This window comes from Erithacus rubecula (assembly GCF_903797595.1).
Source record: "Erithacus rubecula genome assembly, chromosome: 14".
Lineage (NCBI taxonomy): Eukaryota > Metazoa > Chordata > Aves > Passeriformes > Muscicapidae > Erithacus > Erithacus rubecula.
This window is the reverse complement of record NC_136666.1, coordinates 14,391,708-14,418,172: the sequence shown is the minus strand read 5'-3', so window position 1 is coordinate 14,418,172 and position 26,465 is coordinate 14,391,708. Positions and strand designations below refer to the sequence as shown.

The following is a 26,465-nucleotide window of genomic DNA, read 5'->3' as shown; positions in this document are numbered from 1 at the left end:
ATCTCCAAGATGATATCTCAGGGATGTAGTGAGGCAGTAAAATGTACCAATAAATAATTGTCTTCTGAATTCTTACTGAAATTCAGCCACTGTAATGTTTTATGCTCTTCCAAGTTACAACCCATGTTTAAAATTATAGTTCAATTTAATTTTTTTGCTCACACTTGCAATATTTAACTTTGCTCTAGTTTTACTCTGTGGTGTGGAACCCATTCACAGCCTCACAAAATGAAGACAAGGCTCCCCCATGTGTCTCTCTGCTGAAAGACCTGGCACAGGAGGATCTGCAGGACTCACTGCACATCTTTATGGGAGAGGGAATGACAGGATGTGGGATTCCAGAGGAATATCACCAGGGAGCAGTGACCTGCCTACAAAAACTTCCATAGAAAATGTGGCTGATCTGGCATAAATTGCAAACCAGGGATTTTTGGGACAGTATCTGTTTTGATATTTGAGGTTAATCAAAATAAGGCATAAACAGAAGACGTAAGATAATAAGATACTTTTTTCTGCTCTTATTTTATTGGAATATTGTTATCAGAAGCAATGTGTCTGATGGAACTGTTATTCATGTTTCATGCTGATAGGTTTTGGTTACACAAAAAAAGTGTGTGCAGCAGATCCCTTGAACTGTGTGAAGCTGCTCCAGCTTATCACATCCACTCTGTGACACCTTTTAAGACAATCTCTGTGTGTTCCAGAGGCACTCTTGTAATAAAATTTATGAATTAGCTTTTTTGTGGTACTATCAGCATCACTGCCAATCCCCTGAATTGTACAGTGCAGATTTTTTATCCTTTCACCAGCTGATTTAAGTAATAACAGTAAAAAGACCTGTTAAAGGTTTTTAGTAAAGCCTATTAAAGACCTGTGGGTGCTGTGACAATTTAAAAACAATCAAATAGCAGCAGCACAAAAAACCCCAAACCCCAAATGATATTTAACAGAAACAGATGTAAAAATTCTGCCAGTTGGTAAACTGCTACAAAATTGTTTCTGTTCACCTTAGGACTAGAACAAGCCTTCAATCTCTACAGAAAGACTGGCAATTGCAACAGAATTAATTGATACAATTCAATTAAACCATGGAAATAAATCATGGAAATAAAATAACCTTGTTTTTCAGATGATAGGGTCTAGTTGGGAGATTTTACTTTTTAAAAGGTTTTTTTAGATAAAGATAATTCTGCCTGAAACTTCTTGTGTTATACAGGAGTAAGAAGAATAGCATTCAACATTGTGCTTCTGCATGTAAATTGGATACTTAAAGTAAGATTTTAAAAATGTGTTTTTTCTCAAAGACATTTGAATTTTTTGATGGGAGTTAGATTTTTTTTTTTTTTTGCCTTTCTTCCACATCCCATTATTCTTCCTTTTCTCTTCAATCAAGTGTTAATGAGGAATTAAATTAAAAAAAAAAAAAAAATGCAGTGAGGATAAGCAGACCTCAGAGGCTCCTGATTCAGCTCAGCAGGGCTCTGAGCTCAGCTATCCCTCATTTCACAGGGAAGATGGTCAGTTCTGGGTGAGCACTCTCAAAGGGCTTGACTTGATTTTGATGTATTCAAATCACTTGGGACTTTTGAAAGATTTTTATAGTTTATCTTTTTGGTTGGGCCCAGTGTTCTTAAATTCGCCTTGCATTTTTTCAGTTTTTAAAAAAGATTGCAAATTTTACATATAACATCTTACTATTTTTCTGAATTTTCAGTATTAGAATTCCATATTCTCTTTTATCACATGCTTGGGATTATTCGGTTTGTATCCATCTCTTTTTTTTTTTTTTTCTGATTTGTAACTTGTTGCCTAGGAACAACTGATGTCATCTGTTGTAAAAGTGCTATTGTAAAGTGAAAAAAACCTTCAAATCAAATGAGAATTTTGTTATTTGCATTGTTTGCTTATGATGTCTTCAAAAAATGAGAATGGCCTCCTCTTGCCTATTCTACCATTCGGGTCAAACACATCAAAGAAACACTTTTTTTATATATATATTATTTGTACTATTTATATAATAATCCAAATGCAGGAGCCGTTTTGCTTTTGCACCTATATTTAGATTTTGGTAAAATAACCTTTTAAAAATAAACATAAAATACATAGAGATGTTAACTCTTCCTAGTGATATCTCATTTACAGCTGATATGGGTACTACAGCACAAAAAGAGTGTGTATTTCAAAATAAATACTGAAAAGTTTTATAAAGGGCATTATTAGGAAATCACTCTGCCACCTTTACAGAAACTTTTACAGTCATTTTGTTCAGATGGTGTTGCTGCTGCAGTGACTGCAGAGGGAGCCAAAATCTGATGGAGACATCAGTCCTAGTCCTGGTTGAGCAATATGTTTTATGTTTCTGTTTATTTCATGAGAGGTCACATCAAATCTCAGCTAAAAGGAGAAAGGGAAGAGCTTATTTTGAGAAGCAATAATATTATGATAGGGTAAGGAAAAAAAGGCATGAACAAGATCAGCACAGTTATATAACATCTGAACCTTCCAAAAATCTTAATTGAAAGAAATAGATTCATGTCATTAGAAGAGGATGGTGAAGTTAACTCATATTGGTGGCAAATGCTGCCACCCTGCAAACCATTGCTGTATGCAAGGGTTTGGTGCAAATGCAGCTGCAGGGGAGCAGAGCAGCCCCCCTGGAGTGGGCAGAGACAGGGAATGGGGAGATCCTTCCAGCTTGGAATGGTGACCCTCTAGAGTGCCAGAACCAGCTTTCAGGAGAACATATGGAGGCAGAATTTTGCACTTTCAAGAGCATCAATTTGTCTCATTATCTGTAGAAGTCTAAATATCCTTTTTCTTTCTTTTTTTTTTCTTGAGCTTAATTGTTCCTTTGCTCTTTCTGCAGATCCTAGAAGAAAGTATCATGTAAGGCTGCTGGCATATAACAGTATGGAAGAAGGTTATCAGGCTGACCAAACAGTCAGCACTCCAGGATGTGTCTGTAAGTGTTGTAGATGCATGAAGAATTTATTGAGAGTTGAGGTGTTTCAGGGCCCCAGCAGCTCTGTGTTTTTAACTCATGAATAGTCAATTAATTCAGCGTAAAACAGAGAACAAGAAAGATCATATCAGTGACAAACACTGCCTTAGTCACCCTGCAGCTGAGGCACTGAGGCGTGCTCAAGAAGCATGGTTGAAGAAACAAGACAGCCCAAGCACATTGCCCTCCCTTGCTGAACTGTCTGCATCATCTAACATGATGTATCCTGTATCTGATGAGAGATTTGGCTGTTTTTCTTGTCTCTGCTGATAGTTTTGGCTTCATTTTTGAGTAAACAAGTGGGATCGCAGAAATAGTACAGGACATGTATTGGGTTAGGAGGGATCTCTAATAGCTTTTACCAGATTCCAGTGCTGGGTTAGGGCAGATTTGTATCTAAACTGTGATCTCAGACCCCTTAATGTCCCCAGATCTGCAGTCAGTGCAGCAAGTAACCCCTGTCCCTGTTTTGTTCCAAACAGCTGTCCGTGACCGCATGGTGCCACCCCCGCCACCTCCTCACCACCTCTATGCCAAAGCCAACACCTCCTCCTCCATCTACCTGCACTGGGGCCAGCCTGCCTTCACCTCTGCCCAGCTCATCAACTACACCGTGCGCTGCCACCCCGTGGGGCTGCAGAACGCCTCCCTGGTGCTCTACCTGCAGACGTGAGTGCCCGTCCTGCCCCACCTCCTCCCTGCTCTTCCTGCTCTCTTTGCATTTGCTTTCTCCAGCAACAACTGCTGTTCCCTCAGGGGAATGTGGGTTTTGCCCATTGGCTGCTGGTTAAGTTTCTTGGGTTTCAAAAGATGTGTTTATAAAAGAGTTTTATTGTCTACCGGTGACCCTTGTGTTGGATCATCAGATTTTTTGATGTGTCTGATTTTAAGACTGGAAATGAGAATTTTTGAGGGGTTGAGCATTTCATTGTGGGAATGCCATGCTGCTGAGTGCACCTGCCAGGGTGCTTTGCAGAGAGGCAATGTGTGAGGCACAGGATGGCTGAACTGGGAAGGGAGCCTGCCTTGGGTTGCTGTCAGCCTCTGCCCAGGTGGTGTGGGAGCAGAACACTTTGCTCCACACTGGGGGATGTGGAGCTGCTGAGGAAATCCACGTGTGTAGCTCCCTCAAAATTCAGTTTACTCAAGTCTCTAAATAAGAAAAATTCTGTCTTAAAGGATAAATAGTTTCCATCCTTATATTCATGGTTTTCTCCTCCAAGAACACATCTGCTGCTGTATAACTCCTGGCTTAATGATTAGACACAATTTAATCACCATGTAAAGTTCTTAGTGTGCAATGTGGAGCATAGCAATGAGTGCTGCTTTTTGTGATAGGATGTGGCTCTTGCAAGTGCTGGTTACTGCCCCTGCAGTGCAGAAGATGAAAATGCTAAATGAGATTTAATAAAGCAATATCTGTAGAGTAAGACCATTTTAAATTGAGATTTAATCTTGATTGGGGTATTATCATCCAGAATTAACCCTGGCATATATGAAAGATTTCCCTCTGCCCCAGAATCAAAGTAAAATAAATGTTTACAATTGACTTTGTGATCAAATTGTAAACTGCAGTATTGTAATTAATAGAATCAACTCTCCAATTAATATATTACTAAATACTGCTACCAGATGGGTAAGGAGCATTCACATTTATCCCCTAAACATGAGGTTGGAGGCCATAAGTGGAAGGGAATGTTGCCTATACATCCTCTGAACTGGGAAGCAGATCCAAGAGCCAGTGCCACGTTCCTTGTCAGCTGTGACACTGCTTGCAGTTTGAAGAACAGTGTCCTGTGGACAAGTGTGGACAGAGCTGAGTTTGGGATTCCTGCTGGTGACCCAGCCAATAATATTGTTTGTGCATCATTTATAAAAACTGGACCTCACATCAATTGACAGCAGACATAACATCTCCTGGGAGCTCCAGGGCTGGTGCAATTCCCTTTCCAGGTGGGCAGCACAGTGTGCCACGTGCCTGGACTTGGGCTGGTTTGTCCTGTTGCACTGACAGTGGGAATCTACTCATGTGACTGAGACATCTGATTTGGGGATCTTCAGTTCAACTGCTGCCCTTTGATGTGTTTATTCCTTCACCTGTCCAGGTCAGAGACTCATATGTTGGTTCAAGGTCTTGAGCCAAAAACCATGTATGAATTTGCAGTTCGATTGCACGTGGACCAGCTCTCCAGTCCCTGGAGTCCTGTAGTGTACCACACCACCCTCCCTGAAGGTAAGGAACCAGGAGAGGGGACCCTGTGGTTCTAAAAAGAATATTCTGTAAACCAAATGGTCTGAAAAACTGCTTATGAATTTTAATTGTGTGTGAGAGAAATCCTTTCCTCTGAGACACACACAGTGCTCTTCTTGGTGAGAGATAGAAGAATGCTGTCAGGGAAATCCCTGTTTTGGAACTGTGAAATTCTTCTTCAAAATCCACCCTAAATCAGCATTGATTTTTGTATGAAGTGTGATGTTTTCACTACCAGCAGCCACTGAATAGAAATAACTTGACTAACAACTTTAAAATATGTATGTATTGAAGAGGCGTGGCTGATTCATAGGCATTTATAAAAACATATTTTAAACCCCAGAAGTTTTGGAAACTGAAATTTTGTTACACATCTACTGCCTCAGCTGCTGGTTTGATTTACTGTCAGCTTGGTGGGAAAATCCACACCCTCAGTTTCATGTTCTCACCAAAGCAACGTTTGAGAGGTACTTGTGTGTTCACAAAGTAGGGAAGGGGGGTTGTCAGTAACTGTTTCATTCTGGAGTTGATGGAAAAGTAGGAAACTTGCTTTTACAGAATAAATCTAAGCTATTGACCGGTTTGAAGTTAACAGTAAAGTGTCTCTGAGGAGCAGTAGATGTTTGTTTCAATGTGGTTTCTGGGATGTAGCAGTGGCCATTAGAACTGCACATCAGCTCCTTTCTGAACAATCTAATTGCATGTAAATTGGGTTAGCCTAATAGCATTGTGTTACTGTTCTCACAGCACCATCTGGCCCTCCAGTAGGAGTGAAGGTGACTTTGATAGAGGATAATACTGCTTTGGTTTCCTGGAAGCCACCTGATGGTCCTGAGGCTGTTGTTACACGGTACACTATCCTCTATGCATCCAGGAAATCTTGGATTGCTGGGGAATGGCAAGTGTTGCACAGAGAAGGTAAACTAAAATCATGAACTGGACAAACAATGCTACTTGTAAGATGCTTTGTTGCTTTCAGCAACCTTGGACTACACTACTGCTATGGATTATGTAATAAATTCATATAAAAGTTCCAATTAGTTTAGAATTCTTGCCATGGGCAGATGTATTAAAAAACAAGCTCATATTCAGAAGGTGAGGAGATAAGGGGCTCTCTGTGTTGCTTTGGAGCTCAGTGTGTGCATGTAAACCAAAATATCTTATAAATCCAATTACATCCATCTTAGTTCCACTGTAACCATGATTGTGATGGTTTCATTTTGTAAATGCTCTCTTTCAAATCTGAAGTCTCTAAGATGCCTTGCTCTCCTGAAATAAATGTCTAAATGTGGCTGTGTGGGTTTATATGTTTCTGTCGATCACTGCCAATCCAGTTATCTCAGTTTGCTTAATGAACTTTCTCCTACTCCCAGGAAATCACTCTGCAAATTCAATTTAACTCTCTGACTCTATTCTACTGCTGAGCCCCAGCTAATCTCACAGTATCTTGGGTATGCTGCTGTCACATCTCTGTGATTAAGTGTAGAGATAGAATACATTTTTGTAGGCACTTTTCTGAATAATACTGGGATTTGAAGAGCTGAATCAAGAACAGATTTCTACTGCAGCCAAAAAAAAAAAAAAAGGAGAAGGCATTTATTGTTCTCTTGGTAGTTAAAATAGGCAGAGGTAGTTCAGAATAGATAATGTTCTAATAATGTCTTAAACCAGAGAGGAAAGCTCAGTGTTACAGAGTGAAGTCATGTGCTTGAGCAGCCAATTTAAGAGGATTGCCCTGGAAGAGTTACTGTTTTGTTGTTCTCTTTTGTCACCTGGCTGGAAGCTTGGCTGTCAGCAGAGAGTGAGGCTGTGCATTTTCTGTGGAGATAATTCTAAAAACTTAACGAGTGTGCTCTCAAAGAGGATAATTCATTTCACCATCATAGGGAGTGAGCTGTTCTAGTTCAGAGCTGTTGCTCTTCATGTTGCTCCTGAAGAGAGGACAAAGGACCAACAGCCCCTCTGAAAGGTGGAAAACGACTATTAAACTAGATTTGTGAAATAAAACTAGTCTCTGAAATATCAATCAGGTCTAACTACAAGGGAAGATTGAGCCCATGGGTTTTCACTATTAAAATTATTCAATGAAACAGTAATTTAAATAAAGTTGTCTAACTAAATTGTTGGAAGAAACAGAGATATTGTTATATTAAAGGACAAATTTACTGGTTTTTTTTACTCAATAGAAGACCCAGCAGATTTAAATTCACAGAGAGCTTATATTTGAAGACTAAGTCTTGTCATTTTGTTGGTGATGCACTGTATTTGCTGCATGCAGCAAAGTGGCTGAATTGCTTTCAGATACATTGTTCAGCTCAGTCATGCCTGTGGAACTGAGCAGCATCTCTGTATTTCACCAGAGATTTCGGGTGACAGGATGGCAATAACAGTAAACATTTTCATGTGTTCCATACTGAAAGTGTTGGAGGGAATGAGCAAATGGAGAGCTATAAATCTTGGTGTATTACTGTGCCCATCAATGTTAGAGCCACAAATTTTGCATTTTGATAGATATATTAGGGTGAGGCATGGTGTGGAATTCAGGCACCTCGACACACTAGGACTGTTATGCTCTTAGTTAAAGTATAGATGACAAAGTCTGTGGAAGGAAATTAGTATGTAGAGATAAAATTGGGCAAATACCTGTGACAGTCCTTTCATAGGTAATTTGAGGTAGAAGCAGGGTTTGGGTTTTTTAATACATTTATTCTGATTAGATCAGTTAACTCTATGCAATAAATAACATTGTTTTGTCTTGATGCTAAACTTGTTCTGCAGTAGATTTGTGAAGTCTTGACTCCATTCCATTTTCATGCCTCCATAGAAATCCCCTCAAATAATAAAAATATTGAAAAAAACCAAACCAAACAAGCACCAATCAACCCTGCAACCTATAAATGTCCTATCATGGGGTTTAGTTTATGCAGGAAATTTTCTCCCAGTTCAGCTGATCTTGTTAGGCCTGGCAAAACCAGGAAATATAACTGCATTTTGGGGCTGATTCATGACGTGAGTTATCCTCCAGCCACCTCCCCCTTGTTCCCTGGTTCTCTCCAAGTGGATCTGGAGTTACAGACTTGCTCTCTTGGTGTGCAGTAAATCAGTACCAAGTGCTCACTTGCTTTAGCCATGCAGCAGATTGGAAAGAAGCTGGTGGCAAAGAGCCTGTGATATTGAAATGTGACCTTTCACCTTGCTGGTGCTAAATATTGCAGCTCCTTTGCTTACAGATACCTCACATTTTACTTCAAATGCTTTCAGCTATTTTTTTTTTTTAATGGAAGAACTGAAATAGCTTTTGAAGTAGGTTATAATCTTTACTGTCAACAAAACAACCTTATATTTTATAGGCTCCCATGATAATATAAACTTTGATTTCTCAAACTGATTTAAAAAGTTAAAATTTTGACTTAAGTCTGAGAAAGTAAATGGAGTATGTGAAAGGGAAGAGAGATTTAGTGCTGGAACTGCCACTGTTAAGGAAGTAAAACCAGCATATTTCTATGGTATCAAGAAACACAGGTATTGTACAAACGAATTGGAATTCTAAGCAGTAGTTGCAGTCCCTGGCTAGGAAAAGCTCTCATTGACTTTGATAGGAGTTTTGCCTGTCTAAGGACAATGCTAGTGAATCCTATTTATGTTCTTAATCTTTTTTCCTGCCTTCAGGGACTTTAGGAAATGAATCCCTAGCATATGAAAAAGACATTTTCTATAATATTCTCAGTAGCACAGCTTAGATGCACAGAAATCAAGGAAGCCTACACAGGTCTAAATAGGGATTAATTTTATTTTAAAATCATGGTATAAGGTACTCTTGCAGAGCTGTCCTGTTCATTTAACAAGACCTGAAATTTGATAAACTGAACCTGGATTCTTCTGTTGTGTCACTTTCCATTCACATTCATGGTACAGTAGGTGGAGGAGAGGCACACACGTTCTGTATGACAGAGATTTAAGGTTCTGGTTTCTCTGCCTCACAGTCTGGTTAACACCAGGTGCATCTCCTTGCAGGTGTGATCACAACATAAAGGCTGAAATGCAGCTGTGCCAGATTTAGGGTTGGTGTGCTGTGTGCCATAGCTGATAATTGAATCTGGGTTTTGAGCTATACTGGCACTTCCCAGTGCCCTGTGTTCAAATAGAATGGAGAGAAAGGAAACAAGGGGTGAGAAGGCAAGCCCAGTGCTCATTCTGGAGCTTTTATATAGCAGGGTAGAATGTATCAAAGTGATCACAATCCTCAAGTAAGATTTAGAGGTGCTGTTGGGAAAAACTGTCAGTCCCAATGTCTGAATCTGAGTCTTTTCCCAAAATTTTGTCCAACTGGAACTGTTTATCATATCTTTTCATAGGAGCAATGACCATGGCTTTGCTGGAAAACCTTGCAGCAGGAAACATTTACTTGGTTAAAATAGCAGCCTCCAATGAAGTGGGAGAGGGACCCTTCTCAAATGCAGTGGAATTTGCTGTCCTGCCAAAGGAGACATCAGAGTCTAACCAGAGACCCAAACGCTTGGATTCTGGAGATTCCACAAGTCAGTAGCAATGTTTTGATTACTCTGTCACAAGCACTGGGGAGAAAAGATCCCTGTTTGTTTTAGCTGTAACCACTTTCTGGGTAAACAATTCTGGTTTTTGTGTGGCAGTCCTAGCATTTTCTTCTTCTAAATGAAACAATTCTGGAATTTTTATCTCAGTTCAACTCATAACAGGTCTAATTCTCTTGCTCAGAAATGGCAAGCTTGCCTTTCAACTGAGAATACAAAACTGATTTGAATTTTGCATTACTAACTTTGCAGCCAGTCTTCTAAGGCATTTCCTTTAATTCCTTTATCTGGCTTGAGATCCCAGTAGCACTGGGTCTGTCCTCTTCCTCCTCTCCAGGACTGCACTGACCAGACACTCCTCTGGTCTACAAGTTTTGTTTTCGAAAGTATAAAAATGTATGGCAGAGAAGGTCTGGAAATCTCATCAGAAGGAAACATTTGTCTCTGTGGTTGTAACTGTAACCTTATTAATTTCCTGACAGGGAGCAGGGGTTAACTCTTCTTATTTACTGAGTCTTTCTATGCTCCTTTTTGATACAGCTTATTCTGACTATTACCATCTGGACCAGAAATCAATGACTGGCATTGTTGTTGGGGTTTGCATAGCCTTGACCTGCATCCTTATCTGCATCCTGATCTTAATTTATCGCAGTAAAGCCAGGTATGTTTTTGTTCTGGAGGGTTGAGCTCTTTTTTGATGCACTCACTCTTGGATGTGCCTTCTCCTCCAAGAGTGCTAAGTTCTCTGAAGTGCTCTGTCTCTTCACCTGTTTCTACCAGTGCTGGAAACAAAGCACTTTGTTGGCTCTTCCTGTTCTATCTGAGCCCCTTTTCAATGAAAAGGAGGAAGAAGCCACAGAGTGAGTCAGTGGTGGTGCTTTGGCAGCTCAGTATGATGCATGTTTGCAGCTGAAGCCCTGTCTGGGGTCAGATAACCATGCTGCTCCTCCTGCTGATCCCTCCAGCCTGCTCTCACCTGGCTTGCAAGGCTTTACCCCCCAGGTGCTGCTGGACAAGAATTCTGTCATAAAACAGTTCCATGATGCAGATTTTGAAGCAGATCCATGATGCAATTTCTTTGCAGTGGTGCAATCCACTGTCTGTGTCTGTCATCACCTGCTAGAGGGTATAAACTGGCTCAGTGACTCTGTCCAATACTTTGGGATCAGAACCAATATAAGTCATTTGAAATAATAAATTACAAAACTCTCTGAAAGTGTTTTTCAGTAACAGGGGCTTTTTAGTTTACATGCAAGAAAAACATGGATTGGGAAACTGTGTAGTATGGTAGAAACCACTAATGTCATTAGTGGTTACTTCCTCCAAGTAATATTACTAATCATGACAATTCCTGTCTGCACATAAGCTTGTACCCTACTGTGTATGATTAACTGGAAGCAGATGTTATTTTTATCACAAGCAATAACATTTAAATTCCATGAGAGTTAGGAGTATATAACAAAATGTAAATGCCAAGAATATACCAGGATTACTTGATTAATAATAGCTTTGAAGTTTATCCTTGATTTTTTTTTTTTTATAGTATTCCTGTGGTTCAATTTTACTTCTCCTTAACATTGTGTAGGAAAGCATCTGCTCCTAAGCCTGTGCAGCAAAGCACTGACCAGCTGTCACATACCAGCATCTCATTAGCCAGTCCTAATGAGATGGAGAAGAATATTGAAGGAATTGCAGAGAATGAAGAATCTTTATTGCCAATGATAGTGGGAAACAGCTTCATTGATGCTAAGGTACTGTGACTTTTATTAACTCCCAGGTCAGAAGTCTTTCTTTAGAATTCATCGTTATAACATTGGAGTCCTTATCAAAAGTAAAGTATATATATCCTACAAACCTCCAGGAGGTTTTTATTAATGGGATGAGCACAAAGTTGGCAATCCAGGCTCAAATTTTCAAGACTTATCTGGAAGTTCAGTTGGAGATCTGGTTGAGTACACTTGTCTTTGACTGTACTCTGCAGATTGCAGGGTTTGGCCCTGGCACAGCATCAAAGGATAAAGGTTCCATAGAGCCAGGGCTGCTCAGTGATCTCTGCTGGTCCCAGGAGATGAGTGAGAGTCCTTGCCAGCACCTAACTCAGTGCACAGTCTAGGCAAATACGGCACTAAGCAGGTGTTAAGAAAAGTATTGTTTTTCTGTATCTTTGCTGGTAAGACAATGTTGCAGTGTATAAACCCATATTCAGTAAAATGATAAATTAGCCTAGATGGGCAGGATGTGCAGTGGGTGTGCAGAACCTTCATTCCAGGGGTCCAGTGTGGCAGCACCACAGTGGCCCTTCTTTCACATGCAGCCATACTGAGTTCAGGCTTGTTCTGTTCACACTGCAAACCTGGGTGCAGCTGCTCCCTGGGGATGTGTGCAGGAGCTGAGGAATGGAAATGGACCCAGGGCAGGCACAGACACTGCCTGTGAGTGGCCACATTCTAGGCACTAGAGCAAGAGCAGTAGCTGGAATATTTTGCTGTGTGCCTGCAGTATAGCAGCTTTGAGTCTGGACAGAAAGATTGCCAGGTTTAGTCGTCTGTTCTTGTCTTGAGCAGATGGGTACCAGACCACAAAATATGACTCACTGCTGAGGCTTCATTTGTCTTCATTTTCAGTATGGAACCAATAGGTGGGAATAGAAAAATATTTTCAGGTATCTCAGAAATTTACTTTATTAAAATAAATGTCTGCATCTTCCTCTGTTGTAGGGAGGATCTGATCTGATTATTAACAGCTATGGGCCTGTCACAAAGACTAATGGCAAGAAAAGGTGGCTGTTCTTCCAAGATGCTAAGAAGGCGAAAACTGAGGAGGTAATTGCTCTAATGGGCAGAAATGCACAATCTTTACTGCAATACCCTCTTTGCAAAGGAAGATACATAGTTTTCTGTTCATGGAAAAACATCTTTAATGGTCTTAGTACTAATTGGATAGTTTCAGTTGTGTAAGGTTGATGGTATTCTATCTCACCATAGTAAAGTCTTACAGAAATTCCATTATCTGACAGATATAGTTGTTAGGACACTGACTCTTTACAGTTGGCAGACACTGTAACTCTACCCTTAACTGATTGCTTACTTGCCTTTGCCTTTGTATCTGTGAGCAGAAAGATTTCTGTGTACTTTGCATTGCATTAACTACTTGTGCAGAGAGTCTGCATCAATATAAATACAAATTAAATATGCTGTGTGTTGTCCCGCAGCCGCAGCGGAGGCTGGTGTGTCGGTACCAGCCGGGGCCGCCCGTGCTGCGGGCCCGGGACGGTTCCGCCCGCGGCCCCTCGGACACGGAGCACTCGGCCAACAGCGAGGGCAGCCACGACACCGGCGACTCCGGCCGCTTCTCGCACGAGTCCAGCGAGGAGCTGCAGCCGAGCCCGGCGGGCGGAGCCGCCGCTGCGGGCGGCGGGGACTGTCCCCAATGACCGCCCGAGTGACCGCCCTGGTGACCACTGCAGTGACCGCCCCAATGACCGCCCGAGTGACCACCCCGGTGACCACTGCAGTGACCGCCCCAATGACCGCCCGAGTGACCGCAGCAGTGACCGCCCCAATGATCGCCTGAGTGACCACCCTGGTGACCACCCTGGTGACCGCCCGAGTGACCACCCCGGTGACCACTGCAGTGACCGCCCCAATGACCGCCCGAGTGACCACCCCGGTGACCGCTGCAGTGACCGCCCCAATGACCGCCCGAGTGACCGCCGCAGTGACCGCCCCAATGATCGCCTGAGTGACCACCCCGGTGACCACCCTGGTGACCGCCGCAGTGACTGCCCCAGTGACCACCCGAGTGACCGCCCCGGTGACCGCCCCAATGACCGCCCGAGTGACCGCCCCAATGACCGCCCAATGACCGCCCCAGTGACCGCCCGAGTGACCACCCCGGTGACCGCCCCGGTGACCACCCCAATGACCGCCTGAGTGACCGCCCCAGTGACCGCCCCGGTGATGGCCCCAATGACCGCCACAGTGACCGCCCCGGTGCCGCCAGCCGCCCCTGCGTCTGTTCCAAGGACAATGAACAGAGCCAAAGCTTCGTGCTGGAGAGCCTGGCTAACCCAGCGGGGGATCCACGCTTCTGTTGAATGTTGGGGTTTGGTGGGTTTTTGATTTGGTTTTTTTTTTCATATATTTTGGGTTGTTTTTTTTTAAAGCTCACTCGTTTTGAATGTTCAGTGGTCAAAAAATGTGAAAGGAGTGAAGATTTCTGACTAGAGTTTAAATATGTCACTGGAGCAAAGGGAAGGCTGTTGGCCCTTTTGCTGACTATCTACCTCAGTTTGCCGAGAGGCGAACTCTGAATGACGACTGCTTTACCTCATTTGTGTTCTAGTTGGTCTCAGCTATGGAACTGATGATACTTCCTAGTAGTGTTGTTTTATTTTGGGGTTTTTTGTTCTCATCCCCCCTGCAGTTATGTGTTGAGTGAGTGTGTGTGTGAGTATGCATGTGTACGTACTCAGTGATCAGGGAGTTGTATAGGTTGGCGGACAAGATTGTTTAGCTGAAGCTCTGTCTTTAAAAAGAAGGAAACCTCAGACTATAAAATGTTATGATTTCATGTGGGTGACACAGAGTTTGTTAAAAACTGGGAGAACTGGAACTTCCACATACACAGTCACATGAAATCTTTTGTACCTCTTGATTTCTTGGACCCTCAGTAAGCCTAGGACAGTGCCTTTCCCCAGAAACCTGAGCTAGCAGCTGCTGGCAGCATATGCTGTATCCCTGGGGCATGTCCCCTCAGTGTGACAAATATTGCCCCTGTATTCACAGTTAAGGCTAAAAATCGTAGCAAATGAAGAAGTGCTCAGCATTTTCAACAGCTTGGCTTTGCCTGAGAGTTATGGAATAGATAAGAATGCTGAGTATTCCAGTGTCACAGTCCTTCTTAGCAGTGGTGCCTTGCATTATGTATTATGAAATTACTGGTTTGCCTTATTCCTTTTTAGTATTCATAAAGTTCCTTTGGAGTACAGAAAGATGCCTTAAATGCTTTTTGGATGTTTTAAGTAAACTGTAATATGAGTTTATATTTCATTTTTACCCATCTTTGGGTACTGATAAGCAGTGCTAGCATTATAGAATGTCTCAGAACTGTTGTTAGGATGCAGACCTGCTCCTTGCCTTCACCTAGTGTGTGCTATTAGCCAGGAATTTTAGCTCAGGGAGTGACTTTACCTATATGCCACATCTAAAACTCTGATTAGGCTACCATGAGAAATAAAAAAGCCAGAGCTTTAGTTGAAGAGTCTGTTGAAAGAGGTGAGTGCTGCTACTGCCTCGAACCCATGCAATTCCTGTTTTATACTACCTCCTTTAAAAATTATTCTAGTGGGTTTTTTTTATTTTGTTGTTGTTGTCTTTTCCTGTACTCAGGGAACAGTTTGTTACTTTTAAGCTGCCTCACGGAAACGTGGAGCAAACTGACAGGGTATCATTTTGTGTTTGAATAGGAGAGAGAGAGAGACAGGGAGGGGGCTGGAATCATCCAATGTTATAACTTGCCTGTATCTATATCCAGCCCTCTTCTCACTCTACCTCTTTCCCTATTCTACTTAAAAATAAAAAAGAAAGAAAGAAAAAGAAAAAAAATAAAAATTAGGCATATGTTTTTACTTTAAAAAAAATTGTTTAAAATATAATGTTGTGAGAAATCAACCATAGGAACTCCTGGCTCTATTTAAGTCTGTCAGACAGTCCCACTGACTTTGCTGGTGCTGGGATGTCACCTCCAGGTGTGCCAGGCTGACTCCTGTGCTGCTCCTCAGCATCAGCAGGTGGTCAGAAGCTGTGGGTAAGCCCTGCTCTTGTGCTTGCACTGTGCTGAGGAATTGGCTCTGGTTCCTGGAGCTCTTTCCCTTGGAACTGCTGCCAGTCTGAAGCAAGCAGTGCACATTCACCTCTAACAGTGTGGATTCAAATGCTTGAAGAATGATCTTGTACCAAAGACTTTCCTGTGGAAGAGAAGGAAGCCACATATTGTCCAAAAGGAAATGAGCTAGTTAAAAAGCTATAGGTTTGAAGAGCTGAATACATTTTATTGTATAAGTAGTTACTAACAAAAACCAATAGGGCTTCTTGATTGTAGTAGCCAATTGCATAGGTGAGTTGTATGCTTCAACAATTTTAACTACCTTGTTGTTACAAGAGCCTTTAAAGAAAGTTATAATGCCAGCAGATATCTCCAAAGAATTCCAAGTGTGATTTTTTTCTCCAGCATGTAGTCGATGAATAGTACAGTATTAAGAAAAAAATATTTTTTAACAATTTTTTATCTACTTGCTGAAGAAAAAGAAAACCTTTTTCACCAAAGATTTATTTTTGGTCTTGTCAGGCAGAATGTGTAGTGTACAGCAGAGTACTGTTTTTAGTTAGGTAAAGTGTGAATTAATCAGAACTAGAGTAAGAATGTGTAACTGTAGCATGAAGTTTCACACTTCATCTTTCAGAGTAGCCTCTTGTGTTAGTTGCATTCAGAAAGAGCTGATATGCAGATGGTAACTGCTCCTCCAAAGACTTGTTTGCTGTAAGTACTGGCAATGGGGTATAATTTATGATCCTTGTTACAGGTAAATATTATAAATCCTTCCTTCCAAAGACCCATTCTGTAGTTTAATTTATGGATATCTGATAATCTGAGGGAAATGGACTTCAAATAAAATCTGCCAATCTTCTAGAGATGCTTGAAGGTCAATAGCCAAAGAGTTGAAAATACTCAGTGTATTAGAGAGCAGTGCATCCAGAACTGGATTAATCATTTAGTGTTTTATTAAGGTACTTCTTATCAGCAAATAAAGAAAACCAAAGATATTTAAGGTTACCTCAGCATATAGGCAAGCTTAGTTAGGCATTAATTATTCTGTCTTTTTTTTTTATTTTTATGTTAACCAAATATAAAACATTTCTCCAGAACCCAGTCTACATTCATATCTTCCCTTTGGCACAGTCATGATTACTACAGAACAAAAATCCTCTCCTAAAAATTCATGGCTAGTACTAATATTTCACAAGACTTTGTGAGAGAAAATTTGTCTTATGATTGAAAATGCTGACAAGTTAAGCAAAGGAATATCCAGAAAAGTTGTAGGGATTGATAATGTCTCTACTAAATTTAATAGCAGAACCAATCCTTCATAATTGTAACAGTGCAAAATTTGAAAGTTTAAATGCTTCATCACCTTGAAACCAATGAATCTAATTATAAATATGATCTTACAGATGGTAATTTTTTTCAAAATTCATACCTTTGGCTGTCTAAGGGAATGAGTTTTTCACTTTGTTCATTCCATTTGCCTAGAAAGAGCTGGCAGAACACAGCAGGCAGACTGGTTTCAGGTTTTCCAGGTTTTTCTTCTAGGTTATGTCTGTAGAAACTGGGTCCTGGAGAAAAAAAAATATAATTTCTTAATTGTGAGTTTTACTAAATATGTTCTGGAAGATGAACATAAATGTGGAATTGAGTGTTACACTATGTGAATTGATTTTGTTTAAGTGTAGGAAGAACTAAGGGGCCATGGCTGGTGTAATGAGTGTATGTGCAACCCTTGTGCTTTAACAAAAGGCAAAAATGTTACCATTGATACCACTTGAAAAGCATCAAAACGTACAGAGGAAACCTCAGAACTGACTCACCATGGTGTGATGGTGTTTGTAAGAGAGGATCTGCCCTTCAGAGCCACAGCAAGGCTGGAGCCAAAGCCCAATGCTCAGTCTGCCCAAGCTGCTCTTGGGTGATTTCTTCATATTGAACAGATACAAAGCATCTTTCAGGAGTTATCCAGGATTGGGAATGTGTGTGCTGTGCAGGACAGGGCACATCACTTGGTTGTTTTTTAATAGCTCTGCTATTGTAAGAGAAACCTGAAAAATCTACATATCACTTTCAGTATTTTCCTATATTAGCTCTCCACTTTTTTGGATAACTGATGATATTTTTAACAGAAAAGAGCATCAAGATATTGCTTTACCTATTTTTAATTATTGTTATAGTTCATTCCCTCTCTGGGTTTATTCCCATGCTCTAGATATGAGTTTCTTGTTTGCCTTTTTCAAATCAGGGTCCTCATCCTGTTTCTTTTTAAGCCAATGGGAGAATTAATTTGTAATTCAATTTGCATAGTCTGGACAAACAAAATAAGCTTTTGTTTGTTTTTTAAATCTTCACAGTACTATTACTTTGAAAGAACAGAAATCTTAGATGGTTAAAACTCCCACAGGCAAATGGATTTTTGTAAGGTAAGTGAGGTCCTCTGTACCTCTCCAAGAATCCAGTATTAGCCTGCAGTGAACACTGAGTATTTCAAGTCAGTTTACCTTTTTTTCATTGCAAATCAAGTCAACTTGAATGACTTCTCATTTGCTGCAGCCTGGGTGTACACAAGCATAAAATGTTACTCTGGGCAAACCCTGAGCTTTTGTTCATTTTGTTCATTTTATGAATTTTTGTTCATTCAATGAAGTTCATGCAGGGAAAAGTCCATCTCCTAACATGGGGAACATTGGTAGGTTCTGCAGGGCACTCCAAGTTTAGCCAAAAATCCCATTCATGGCAACCACAGAGAGCTGCACAGGTGTAATGCTGGTGGCATTTCACAGAAATCAATTTACTGACATCATTCTCATAAAATTGAAAGCAGAATTGCAGTTAGTAATTGCTAAAGTGGTGGTTGTTACCTTGAACAATTGTTGCACACTTGCCAGTTGCTGCAGCTCTGCTAGGGGCAGGCAATCTCTAAAGCAGAGGAATTCCTGCCTGCAGGAAAAGCTGAGCACCTTTCTACAGTAAAACTATTTTGGGATGTGTTTCAAAAGCCACAGTTCTTCAACACAAGTCCAAACCCAAATCACTTTCTGTTAACAGAGAAAAGAACACAAATTCAATTTGGCTCAAATGTAAGTTTATTTATTTGAAATTCCTCTAGATTTATGCTGGGCCCAGTCCTGACTGACTCCAAAGGGATATAAAAACATTCTTAAGGCTTTGCTGTGTTGGGCCCTGTGGTTCCATTGGGCTCCTTCAAAAAAAGTAGTTTTCAGCTTTTCATGGTTGCATATACTCACATTGCATCTGCCTGGTGTGTTTTCAGTGAAGACTGACTGTATATGAAAAACTGATTTATACAAATTGTTGCTTTTTGATTGTTTGGCTTCTTTTTGTTGTTTGTTTTTTTTTTTTGTTTGTTTTTTGGTTTTTTTTTTTTTAATTTTAAAGTTGTGAATGAGTTGCCAGTGTGGGAGCCAGGTGTGTATCTGACATTGTGGTGGTCTGGATCCTTTCACTCCCTGTGCCATTTTCTTCTAAGGGCAGCAATGGCTGACTGGCTAATGGAGGATGGAGCTGAATTGTATTAATTTTATATTTGTCTCAGGGGATCAGCTCCATGAATTCCATTGCATGAGGGAAGCTAATGTTTGCCCTGATTTGAATGTAACTTTTTAATGTCTTTGAAAAACTATTTTGTTTAATAATGTGGATTTGTTTTTCTTTTTTTAGCATTCTAGTAAATGTTACCTAGTGTGTTGGTTCATTTTCCCCCTCCAGGGTTGTTTATATACTACCCCAAGGTCATGCCAAAAAATAATAGAAGTTTAAATGCCAAATGTTTATGAAACTGCTGTCTAAATACTGATTGATTGCACAGTTAAAATAAAAGTTTTCCTTAGTAAAAGTGTTACTTGGTACTTTATTTCCAGTGTCTCTGAGGAGTGGCTCAAAACAAGAAAGATAAAAACTACAGCACCTCATTTCAGTCAGAGCTGATGGGGATATTGTTGGCACTTGGATTCATAAAAAGGGGTAGACAGTAAACTGAACTTATTGTTGAATTTCACAGAACTTTCCCAACCATGTATTCATTTATCACTTATGTAGCTGGAATTATTTCTCACCTAAATCTGTGTCCCACTGCTGAACACCCATGCAAGATGTGCTCTGCTTTATTTTCATGGGGTGTGAAATGTGGTTTTCAGTGCAGTTGCTCTGGAAAGCTGCTGACAAAGCTGCACTGCTGAGTTTCCCCAGCACATTTACACCTTTAGAACCCAATGTTCAATGTGAGAAAGACTGAAAATGCAGCTGCTCTTGGTCAGAAGGGAAACTGCTGCTCTTACAAAGGACTGTGCTCTAGAGGGAAGTCAGTCAGGTTCAGTTAGTGAGGAAGTTATGGATGGAAGTTCTGGATGGATTAAATGGTTTCTGTTCCAGCAGATTGATTATTGATTTTCACCTGAGAGCAATGAAAATTTGGCTGTGCAGTTGAGAGAGTTCAGTTCAGAGCTGGATTTAGAGTAATGGTGCCCATGCAAACTACTGGGAATGAAACCACAGAAATTATTGCTGTTGTTTACAAGGTCTCTAGGGAGACTAAAATCAAATATCTGTGGAAATGGAATCTTGCAATACTTGGTAGGTTTGATTTCAGTTTTTGTCTATTTTGTTTCCCAAAATATTTGAATTCTTCTTTACTGGCACTGGACATACTTAATGGAGAAGGAAAGATATTCACAGGTATTTTGAAACTTTGAAATTGAAGTATTGGGAATTGAAGATCTGAAATAAATGTCTGCTAACTTTTTTCCATGTCCAGGAAATTACTGTTTCTGAATACATTTACTTTTACCTCTTTTTCTGACCATCTGTAAGAGGCATGGGCCCTGTCACTTCCAGTGCCCCTAAGAGGGGGCACACTGTGAACACCCTGGCAGTCAGAATCTGCTCTGTCAGATCTGCTGATCACTTGGGATGCCTGAATTCTGCAGTAGAACCATGAAGTCTCTTTCCCTTTGAATTCTCAGAAGACAAAGGAAATCCCAAAAGCCTCATCATGCTTCTTTATGAATCACAGCTGTTCCTACCTGCAGAGTCTGCTTATAGACCAGTTCTTCCTAGCTTATATGACATTTATCCCTGGGAGTTTTACAGCACCAGCTGTGGAGATTATTTATAAAACCAACTCTAATCCAAAATTCTTTATTCCTTATGTTCTAATATAGGAACACTGAAATATAGTTATTGAGAGATAATTGAGAAAATTAGACCAAGGCTGAAAATATTATCAAGTATTTTAAGAGAGTATTTGTAAAAAAAGAGTAAATTCTAAATAGAATAAATAAATTACATTTTAAAAGATAAAAATTTTAAACAGCTAGGGAACAGCTGGTCTTGAACTGTGCAGTGATACTGAATTTTATCAGTGCAATTCACCAGAGATGTTGCTCTTTCTCTAGGTGAGAACAGGAACCAGTTGGAGTTTCCAGTTCTGTTTCTGCTGGTTAGCACAGGTTCATTTTACAGCCCAGAATCCTTGTTCTCAGCAGCAATAACTAAACAGGAAAGATCCATCTTCCAAGGAGTTACTTAGAAAGGAAACAAGGAAAGCTTAGAAACATCCTTTGGTTTGGGATCTGCTGCTGTGCTACCTGCCTGCAGTGTGCCACCAGTCTGAATGTCTGAGCTGCACACAGGTGAGTGCTGTGGGCCACTTACACTGAATCACCACCTTCATTGAGGTGACAGCATTGCTGTTTCTTTGTTTACTTCATCAGTGACAGCAGTCTACAGCCTTGGCTTATCTGTTTTTTGGATAAAAGGATCAACACCTTAGAATATGAAGGCCAGCTGGGCTAAGAATCTGCTTTGCACCTAAGCCAAACTTCACATCTGGTTATATATGAAAAAAGACCTCTGCTTTCCTTTCATTTATTTAAGTTATTTCTCTGAATATATACAGGTAAATCCAGTTGGGTTTTCTGTTTAGGGATGCATAAACATTTGTTACCTGTAGGATTAAACTCTGCCTTATCTTATTTCTGGTACATGCTGGCACTTTGCAGCCCAGCCTGTTCTTCCTCTGTCTGCAGTCATGGCTCAGCATTGATTGCTGGACAGAAAAGCACATTCTCTGTAAGACAGAAGCTGTAGGTGCTAATGCTGCTGCTGTCCATGTTGCAGGGTTCTACTCTTTCTATATCTGATGAATTAAGCCTTGGCTTCCCCTTTTCCTCCCTACACAGCAAAGAAGATGGGATTTGAACCCCTCTCTCTTCACATACATGCATGTTAAAGCCCCAGGTAAACACACTCAGATTTGACAAGGGGAGGTCAAATTGTTTCCACCTGAAAGAGAAGTGTGAGCTTTATTTAAATCCCATTATTTAAATCCTATTTACACAGGAATGCTCCATTAAGACATACAGAAAATATAAATAATACAGGATCTGGGTGTGCTCAGTGACACAGATGCTGTGCAGGAATATCCCTGGTCCACAGCATCACCCTTGGCTGCCAACAGAGTTTGGGCTCTGCCCCTCCTGGTGTGTGTGAGTTCCCTTCTGGCCTGCAGGACCCAGCTGAGATGGTTTTTCTGGCAGTGCTGCCAAGTGGCCCAAGTTCCTCAGGGTTTCTCTGGAGACACGACTCGAGTGTCACTGGAAGCTGAACAAAATTCCAGGTGGGTTCAGGGGGTGCTGGATACTGTAATTACCCACGGTTTTGAAGGGTGGAAGTAAATCTTTATGAGTGATGGAAGATAATGTTTCCTATTATACTCTGTGGGACATTTTAAATCACAGCCTAAAACACTGGCTTCTACTTTAGCTGGAAATAAAATGGGGACTCCCCAGAGCTCCTGTTAATAGAATGGTTTTGAATTTCCTTTTATCTGCATAGCAATACACTGGGAAAAAAAGATTTTCATGAGTAACACAGCAGATTTCTGGCTCGGCTGCCAGGCTATTGCACCACATGAAAGCAGGAAAAGTGTTGAATACACTGCAGCTCACTACAGCCTTTTAACAATTTGCAGTTTGGTGTGCTGGTCTAGGAGATTACCCCCCAGGTTGCTGAAAACTATCACCAGGGGATAAGTGACAGACCTCAATCTATGCTGCCTCTTCACTTTTTGCAGTTTACAGACAGAATAGCGTAAAACAATCTCACTGAACTACTTGTTCATAGCCTTGCTTATGATAGGTTATGCAACTGAAGTTGGTAGCAAGATAGTTTACAGCACAGACTGCAAAATAATAATAATAAAAATCCATTAAAATTATTCATGTTAGCAACCATCCTGCTTTGGAATAGGTACTGAATATTTAAAAGTCAGTAACAGCTTGCTCGATCTCTACCAAATAAAACAATCTGGCTTTGCTTTACACAAAACCCACAGTCAAGGCAGAATGAATCCCTTGAGATTGAGATTTTCAGCTTCAAAGGATAAGTAAACCCCAGGCTTGAGTTTCTAAGTATTTAAATTAAAATTCTTCTGATAAATCAAAAGCAAGACAACCTCTAGTTCATAACAGGAAGAATTCTGGCTTTTAAAACACTTTAGAGAAAAATGGCTCTATTAAACAGGAAAGCACTCTCATTTTTTTATAAGCTGCTTCTCCACCTTTGTGGTATAGCCAGGGTAGGATAAAACCAGTGGAGAAGGTCAGAGTGTTAGAAGGCAGCATAGCACAGCTGGCAAGCCTGGCCAGTCCCAGGAGTTCACCTGTGCTGGGAGAGGCTCAGAGTCACCTCCCTGCCAGGACCCAGCAGGGCTGGCTGCTGCCACAGGCTGTCAGCCCAAGGCAGGAGGTTGCCATTTCTGCTGGGGATGAAACAGCCTTTAAATAGGAGCACTCTGCAACTTGGTTTAGCATTCAACAAGGTTTAAAGAGTTTATGGTGATGTTTCTTCTGTGTAGCTCAGCTGGGCCAAAACTTAGAGGCCAGCCCTGCAGTTGCAGATAAGAAAATTACAGGATCTCCAGGGGAACAGCTGTACAGCATCCTAAAACCTCTGCCTCTAAATTTCTGATTTGGAATTGCCCCCACTAGACATAATACACACCAAGTAATTTAATCCAGTTTGGTGTTTGCAGCCAGATAATGCATATCTTTTCAATAATTCTACATTCTTTTCTTGAAATCCTGGATTTCATGTGAATTTTAGCCTGGGGATTAGGGAGGCTCCTCTCAGATGTAATGGGTGAGTGCAGCATCCCTGTAACTAGGTCACTGTGTACTTAGGCATATTTAGTTATCTGTTCTTGTGCTCTTCCCTACTTTAGTGCACAATAAACAAAAGAGGGAATGAAGTTGGATTTGTTATCTCCTCTCAAAGGATGACAGAAGAGATTCCATAGTGGAGTTTTTTTGCTGCACTTTCTAAAAATGTTTGTGATTTTTTTTTTTCATTTGGCATTTTGTAAGCAATGAAGTGAAGGAATTAAATGTTTCCCTCTCTTTTCTTCAGACCATGATAAACAGGAAAATGCAAAGGATTCAAGATGATGATGCAGAAAGAGCAAGAAATTGCATTTCTTTCCTTTCCCCACAGAGTGTCCCCATTTCACTGTTGCTTGTTCAACAGACAACCCCCTCAGAGCAGGCCAAAGTCCATTTTGCAGAGAAGCCTTCAAAGGTTACTTAAACATATATTTGTCCTTTCTAAAATGTATTATATTGCAGTTAACTAGACAAAAATGAAAGTTCCCTTTTACTTATCATGGAGATTTTATCTATCTTGGTGACTTGAAGATCAAGTGAGGGTTTTTTTTATGCTATACACACACACACGTACACTGGATTTCTTGTCAAAACTTTTGTTCTTTGGCATATATATAGCTGTAACTATAATAATGAAACTTAAGTTCCTAGATAATCAATATCTTCTTTATATTTTAATTCTTTAGGTATTAATTAATTTTTTATATATTGCATATAAAATTTTATAGTTTAAAACTATTGGAAAATTGTAGGTTTTAACTTCGAGTTAAACTTTGAGTTGTGAGTTGTGTATTTTTGGCAAGAGTATCTGAGTGTATGAAAGCTGTTTTTTTCTGAGATACTTCAGCATATACATGTTTTAGATGTGAGCTAAAAAAGTAAATGTGCACTTTAAAAAAAATCTGTTAGTCTCACTAGGTTTCATAACTAAGAGCTTGCTTTGAATTTAAAAATTTTCTTCCACTACAGATATGGCACTAAGAGTGGCCTTTGCACAGCTGAGACATTTTTTGATCCATTCACTAATAACTTGTCTTGCAAAGTTTAAAAAAATGTGTTTCATCAGCCAGTGATTTGCAATGTGATTAGACAATGGCATGATCATTCTCAGATTTGTGTCATATGGAAGAAAACTAATGTAATTGGGTACAGATAAAAATGTACATTCTTTCATGGATAAATTAATAAACAAACATATTTTGCTCTTTTTTCCTACAAACAATTTTGTATTCATTTCAGACTGAAGTTAAACACGAATAAACGATTAATTAGATCCTGTTTTGCATTTTGTGCTTTATATTACGTGGCTAAGTGGCTAGTGCAGAAGTTTAGACAGTCCTAATTTTTGCTGATTAAAAGCAGAAAGGAATCAGATGTGTGCTGGAGAGGCCTGGTTTAGATCACAGAACAGATGCAGCATTCAGCAGAGCAGTTTGCACTGAAATGGCTCCAGTGACTCATGCTGGAGCTGCTGCAGTTCCAGCTACAGCCCTTGGCTTGGCAGAGATGCTCTGCCTGTCTCACACATTGTCCCAGAGCAGCACCAGCTGCATCACCAACCAGGCTGGAAAAGCATAAAAAGCACATCTCAGTGTAACTTATAAACATGCACGTGTTGTTTTACAACAAAGGGAGGTGTGGAGGAGGAGAACAAATGAGTCTGGAGCAGGGATGTAACTCCAGCAGAAAAACAAACCCAGATTTTTAGTGTTGTCTCAGGCCTGATAGAAACTCCTTCCAGCTTTGACAAACAATCCTGTTTATCACAGTGGTGCTGTGAAACAATTTACAAGGTTGTAGAATTAGCACTTAAGTTTGTATAACATGAAAAGAGGCCTTTTAGAGAAATGAATGATTGTATATTTCCCCTCGTAGCAAGTGGGGGAATTGAACCCACTGATGCTGCAACACTGCTGCAAGCTAAGACTATTGCAATCCAAATTTCCTTAAACATGTACATTTTTTTCCAGCTCAACACTTTCTATCCAGGTGGGAGAGACTCCTGGCTCTCAAGCTGTGTGTCCCTGTGCCAGGAAAGCTGCCCAGGTGCTGCCACATCCTGTACCCTGGCACTGCCCTTCCCAGTCCCTGCCCATTGCACAGAGCTTGATTTCTCTGTGTAGGAAACCTCCTGCAATGAGCTGTAAATCAGAATAGAGCTCTGGATGTATTTGAGAATTTTCTGTATTTTCAAACATACATTGCTTACATGAGAGCAAAACATCTGGATTTTCCCCTGGTACTGGAAGTGGCACAGTTTATACCATTTAGCCAGTTTCTGGCTTTTTTTCTTTTGATGTCATACTTTCTTTTTTATTTCCTAATTTTGTTCCTCTGAGATAGTATCTTGGCCTCCATAAAATGAAACAGAACAAATCTTTCATTTTTTCCTTTTCAGAATTCCTTAAACATCAGTAAATTTCTTTAAGGTGCTTGTATTTTTTTCCACTAGCACTTCTGCATACATTCATATGTTGACAAAAATGGTCTTCTATGCTCTGCTACTCTCTCCTCCTGAGATATGCAGTAGATACACATGAAAAAAATGCTGTAAAAATCTGTTAAGGATCCAAGTCTAATTGATATTTGTCTCCTGAAATGTTAGACAGTGTTGACTGTTCAGATGCTATGACAACAATTAGTAAAAAAAACTTCCT

At 40.4% G+C, this 26,465-nt stretch overlaps 2 protein-coding genes across 2 annotated transcripts in view; both read left to right on the top strand.

Annotated features, from left to right (window-relative positions):
- Positions 1-13,734, top strand: part of PRTG (protogenin) — a gene marked incomplete at its 3' end in the record, with an annotated part of 71,746 nt that extends 58,012 nt beyond the window's left edge. Inside the window, exons 12-21 of the mRNA XM_079318049.1 lie at positions 2,867-2,962; positions 3,484-3,670; positions 5,107-5,234; positions 6,000-6,170; positions 9,608-9,790; positions 10,343-10,463; positions 11,388-11,553; positions 12,520-12,693; positions 13,014-13,186; positions 13,269-13,734. Of these exons, the coding sequence (XP_079174175.1) occupies positions 2,867-2,962; positions 3,484-3,670; positions 5,107-5,234; positions 6,000-6,170; positions 9,608-9,790; positions 10,343-10,463; positions 11,388-11,553; positions 12,520-12,693; positions 13,014-13,186; positions 13,269-13,734 (1,865 nt within the window). The remainder of the gene's footprint in view (positions 1-2,866; positions 2,963-3,483; positions 3,671-5,106; positions 5,235-5,999; positions 6,171-9,607; positions 9,791-10,342; positions 10,464-11,387; positions 11,554-12,519; positions 12,694-13,013; positions 13,187-13,268) is intronic.
- Positions 1-26,465, top strand: part of DNAAF4 (dynein axonemal assembly factor 4) — a 227,520-nt gene that overhangs the window by 175,154 nt on the left and 25,901 nt on the right. The gene's annotated exons all lie outside the window — the stretch shown is intronic.